Raw genomic sequence first — 5,524 nt, 5'->3', positions numbered from 1 at the left:
GAAGGCAGGCCCTTTCAAAATTTTCTCTAAGAAGGCCTCAGTATCATCGCCTGCCTTGTAGGTGGGGAATTTTTTGGAATGGGAAGTGGTACCTGGAGAGGGGTTGTTACTATTGGCTGTTGTATCTGGCCTAGCCCTTGCTACTTCCAGTTCATGCTTCCTTTCTTTTTCTCTCTCCCCCATCTCTTTTTCTTTCAGATCCATAGCTCTTTTGTGGGCCTCCTCTTTGGCTTTCTCTTCTTTTGTAGTCATTTTCCTGTTTTCTTTTGCTGGGTCACACCCCTCTGCAGTTGACTGAAACTGGGATGCACTCAGCTCAGGCTGCTGCTGAGGTAACAGAGACTTTCTAACTAGCTACTCCCGAGGGTGTAAAAAGAAAAAAAACCAATTCAGCTTGTAAATTCCTTTTACCAGTTGTTTGCTCATTAATTGAGCCCTTCTCTTAACAAAGACCCTTGTTAAAAAAACTTAACACCTCTGCCGTCAGGCAAGGAGAGATACGATATGCATCTACCTTAAGCTCTGCTTTCCAAGCAGCTAGAAGGAAAAAAAAAATCTTACTGGCTTTTGGGTTTAAAATGATTCCCACCGCTATGCCACCATGTCAAGGCTGCTTCCCCACTCTGAACTTTAGGGTACAAATGTGGGGGCCTGCATGAAAACTGCTAAGCTTAACTACCAGCTTAGATCTGGTCCGCTGCCACCATTCCCAAGTGGATTCCCTTCCCTGGGAAGCCTTGAGAAACTCTTCACCAATTCCCTGGTGAATACAGATCCAAACCCCTTGGATCTTAAAACAAGGAGAAATTAACCATTCCCCACCTTCCTCCCACCAAGTCCTGGTGGATCAAGATCCAAACCCCTTGGATCTTAAAACAAGGAGAAATCAATCGGGTTCTTAAAAAGAAGGCTTTTAATTAAAGAAAAAAGGTAAAAATCATCTCTGTAAAATCAGTATGGAAAATAACTTTACAGGGTAATCAAACTTAAAGAGCTCAGAGGACTCCCCTCTAGCCTCAGGTTCAAAGTACAGCAAACAGAGATGAACACTCTAGTAAAAGGTACATTTACAAGTTGAGAAAACAAAGTAAAAACTAACACGCCTTGCCTGGCTGTTTACTTAGAAGTTTGAAACATGAGAGACTTGTTTAGAAAGATGTGGAGAACCTGGATCGATGTCTGGTCCCTCTCAGTCCCAAGAGCGAACGACTTCCCAAACAAAGAGCACAAACAAAAGCCTTCCCCTCCACAAGATTTGAAAGTATCTTGTCCCCTTATTGGTCCTTTGGGTCAGGTGTCAGCCAGGTTACCCAAGCTTCTTAACCCTTTACAGGTAAAAGTATTTTGGCGTCTCTGGCCAGGAGGGATTTTATAGTACTGTACACAGGAGAGCTGTTACCCTTCCCTTTATAGTTATGACATATCCCCATGGATAAGCTGCTAGAGAGGAATATCACCCACTGAACTAGTTGGTGACATGAAGGAGTAGTCTCATATTACAGCCCACATACTCCTGCACAGACATGGTGGTTTCAGTCTGAGAGGCTGGGCAACTAATTTAAAGATGGTGATGGCAGGTGGAGAAGGCTACCACTATTGGCATTGCCCTGGCTGGAGATTCTCCAGGGCTTTCTCTGGCCAGTGTAAGATCTCTTTGCACTGCATGAAGACAGAGCACTTGAATAGTCACTGGGCCAGAGAGACTCAATAGCCTGATGCCTCCAGCATTCACCTGGGAATCCCTGGTCCAGTGGGTAGTTAATTATTTAACAATGGGGAAGTGTTTAAACAGGGAACTAACATGACATTTGCAAACCCTGCCCCCCCCCCCCCCCGCCAGCCAATTTATTTTTGGATAAAATGAAAATGAGGGACTCTGAGCTCAGCTGCTCACTTTGAGGGGAAGAGTAGAACTGACATTTTTTAGAGTCCTACGGCCAGATTTTTACAGCGATTTAGGAACATAAATGGATTTTTCAAAAACATCCGTTGAGCTTTAGGCACCTCGATGCTTTTGAACATCCCACTAGGTGCCTAAATACCTTAAAAATCTGGCCCTTCAGTGACTTATGTAAGATGGCACGGGGGTCTATAGCAGAGCACAGATACAAGCCCTGTTATCTAGCCACTTCATTACCCATAGTCTACTTAGATTGCAAGCTTTTTGGTGCAGAGATTTTTATCCCCCTATGTTTATACAATCCTGGGACAAAGGGGCTCCATTCTCAGTTGACTCTTGGGAATAATCAGAACTAGAATGTGCTAATTTTATTTTTAAATTCTAATTTTATGCAACAAGCCCATCTGTACAAAAATGTAAAGAATAGGTAGGCTTGATAGAATTTTATTTGAATTGTTCTTATAATTTCAATAGGTAACATTCATGTTTATTTTTATTTTTAGCTATTTAAATTTTCATGGTGGGGGAAAGTATTCAGGGTTAAGACTATGGGGGTCAGACAATAATTATTTAATCATAGTTGATGGTCAGATTCAACAATTTTAATGCTTTATAACCATTAAAACACAAATGGTCAATATCACATGTCAAAATATATAAAGTAAATAGCTTTACATCAAACTGCAATGAATTCTCAAGAAACATTTTTCTTTCTTTGCCTATCTAAATTTCAATTTTTATGGATGGAAATATCTTTGTTGGATTGTTTGTGTGCAGTGAAATCAGCATTTACTGACCTTTACTGATAAAAATCAATGCTTCCTAGCCTAAGAATAATTAAGTACAATTTCAGTACAACATATCAGAGGTCACTCCTCTGCCCGGAGATCTCAGTGAAAGTTTTCAAGCGCTCACACCCATCACAACAACAACAAAAACATTTTAATAACTGGCACCCCTAATCTTTACCACAAACCAAGTATCAGTCCTAGAGTGGAGTGTGTGTGGCCAATCTACCTAATGTTCTGATCTGGCTCCCATCACATTCTATCTGATGTGCTCACAGTTAAAAATGTGCATGTTATTTTCAGGCTGAAATTGTCTAGCTTCAACTTTAAACCTCATCTATTTCAATGGGTGTTAGGTGCTTTTAAAAACCCTACTAGGTGCCTAAATTCCTTTAAAAATTTGTCCCTAAGTGTAATTATTATCATTACCATTGATACTTGTGGTGCCCAGTTTATTTATAGAAGAAATGTACCATTTATTATTGTTATTATTGATGGCTGATTACATGTAGACTGTCTGTTTCTTAACTTTTAAACTTAAACTTCGAATGGCCTCCTCTTATTTTTAAGCAGAAGCATGCTACTCTAGCCATAGGCACCCTGCTGCATCTTTATGCACCTAAATCCTTTAAAAAATCTGGCTCAGAGAGACTAAATTCACGATCACAAGGGCTTTGAGGAAAGCAAAGAACCAAATGCAGGGTAGCACCTCAGCCACTGGACTCTTCCTCTGTAGCTGTCAGTAACCTCAGTGTGCCATCACTCTCTCTAGTGGAATTCCAGTTGCCAGCGTCAGGCTACCCAGAATGTGCTGCTCTCACTCATTCAAGCATGTCAATTTACCCCTATTTCAGTTGAACCTAATGGAATGAGATCAGATCATCTTAGCTCTCGCAAAAAGCTCTCCGTTTATTGGCAGTCTTTCTCCTCAGGGCTTTGTGTACTTCTTTGTTTCTCAGACTGTAGATGAGGGGGTTGACCAGAGGAGTCAGAACTGTGTAGAAGACAGAGAACACTTTGTTCAGGTCTCGCAGTGTATTGGTGTCTGGGAGCATGTAGACAATCATGATGGTTCCATAGAAAATGGTCACCACAATGAGGTGAGAGGAGCAGGTGGAAAATGCCTTTTGCCTCCCCCTGGTGGATGGGATTTTCAGGATGGTGGTGATGATGCAAACGTAGGATGACAGGGTTAACAGAAATGGTGTCACTGTGAATATAAAGGCCATGATGAAAGTCAGAAGTTCAATGAGGGTGGTGTCACTGCAGGAGAGTTTTACAATTGGGGAGAAGTCACAAAAGAAATGGGGAATTTCATTGGAGTTGCAAAAAGTTAATTGTGATGCCAAAAATATCACTAAGCAATTGGCCAAGAAAGCACTTATCCAAGAACTAGCCATTAGCTGAAGGCAAAATTTGCTGTTCATAAGGGCTGCATAATGCAGGGGGTTACAAATTGCTAAATACCGGTCATAAGACATTATGGCAAGGAGATAGCTTTCTGTAGCTGCCAGAGAACCAAAGAAATAAAATTGTGTGATGCAACCACTAACAGAAATGGTTCTGTCTCCAGTCAGGAGACTGGCCAGCACCCTGGGCAGGATAGTGGAGGTGTAGCAGGTCTCCAAGCAGGACAAGTTCCCCAGGAAGAAGTACATGGGTGTGTGAAGGTGCTGATCAGCCACAACTAACACAACGATGAGGACGTTCCCCCCCATGGTCGCAATGTAGATCACTAGAAACAGCAGTAAGAGAAGAAAGTGCAGTTCCTGGAGGTTCCCAAATCCCAGGAGGATGAATTCTGTGATGGATGTTTGATTTCCCAAATCTGCATTTGCCATGGGTTGTATCTAGAGAAAATCCAACAAAACCTGGAGGAGAACATGGACAATATATATATTTAAAGTTTAATGGAGCCAGTTAGAGACTGGAATTCCCATTCTATGGGAAATTCTGAAATTTCAAAACAATTTTTTTTCCAAATTGGAATTAAATATTAAATTTCCCATGGAACAAAGCTTCTGAAAATTTTGGATTTGGAAACATCAAAATGTTATATTTTGATAATATTGATTCATTTTATTTTGATAATGTCCAAACATTTCACTGAGATAAGGTAACACTGTTGCCTTTTGATAATGTGGTATTATTTTGTTTAGACTCTCCTATTATATTAAAATATTAAATATAATATTGTATGGATAATATTTAATATAATATATAAATACAATAGAATATTAACATGACTATTTTAATATAACATAAAACTCAAAACAAAATGAATTGAAATGATAAAGCAGTCATGGTCAAACCGCAGCTCATGAGTCACATGCAACTCTTGTACAGGTAAAGTGCAACTCACAGATTTTCCCCCCGACCCATTCTCCGCCTACCAGACAAAGGGAAGGGAGAGCTTCTGCCCTGTGGCAGGGTGGTCTTGGGGGTTTACCCACAGGAGGCACTGAGGCTCAGGGCACACCTGCTGGGCTCAGGGCTTCAGAAGGAGTGGGGCCTAAGCCCCGGCAGGTGCACCCCACGGGGCAGAAGCCCAGAGCCCTGACAGGCATGGTTCTCGAACTTCTGAAGATTATTATATATGACTCAAAGGGTCAGAAAGTTTGGCCACCCCTGTGATAAAATAAAAATGAAATGCTTTGACTTTTCTTCCTTAGAAAATGTTGACAAAATTGACTCCTTCTTGTAAAACCTTTTGATTTTTCCATTGAAAAATGCTCCACCAACATTTTTTTGCCTAGCTGTAAAATTTAGTACATTTGTAATGGAGTTGGAGCTGCCTTGTAAGAATTGATGGATACTGTATGTTGACCTGGTGATT

The 5,524-nt window shown here is 40.9% G+C and overlaps 1 protein-coding gene across 1 annotated transcript; it reads right to left on the bottom strand.

The window, feature by feature from the left end:
• Positions 1-3,572: 3,572 nt before the first annotated feature.
• On the bottom strand, positions 3,573-4,532 carry LOC101951841 (olfactory receptor 11A1-like). Its single transcript, XM_005309244.4, has one exon. It carries the CDS (start codon positions 4,527-4,529, stop codon positions 3,573-3,575), a length of 957 nt encoding a protein of 318 aa, XP_005309301.4. The 5' UTR covers positions 4,530-4,532.
• Positions 4,533-5,524: the final 992 nt, after the last annotated feature.

This window comes from Chrysemys picta, chromosome 13 (assembly GCF_011386835.1).
Source record: "Chrysemys picta bellii isolate R12L10 chromosome 13, ASM1138683v2, whole genome shotgun sequence".
Taxonomy (NCBI): Eukaryota; Metazoa; Chordata; order Testudines; family Emydidae; genus Chrysemys; species Chrysemys picta.
The sequence above is the reverse complement of the archived record's forward strand: the minus strand, read 5'-3'. Positions and strand labels throughout refer to the sequence as shown.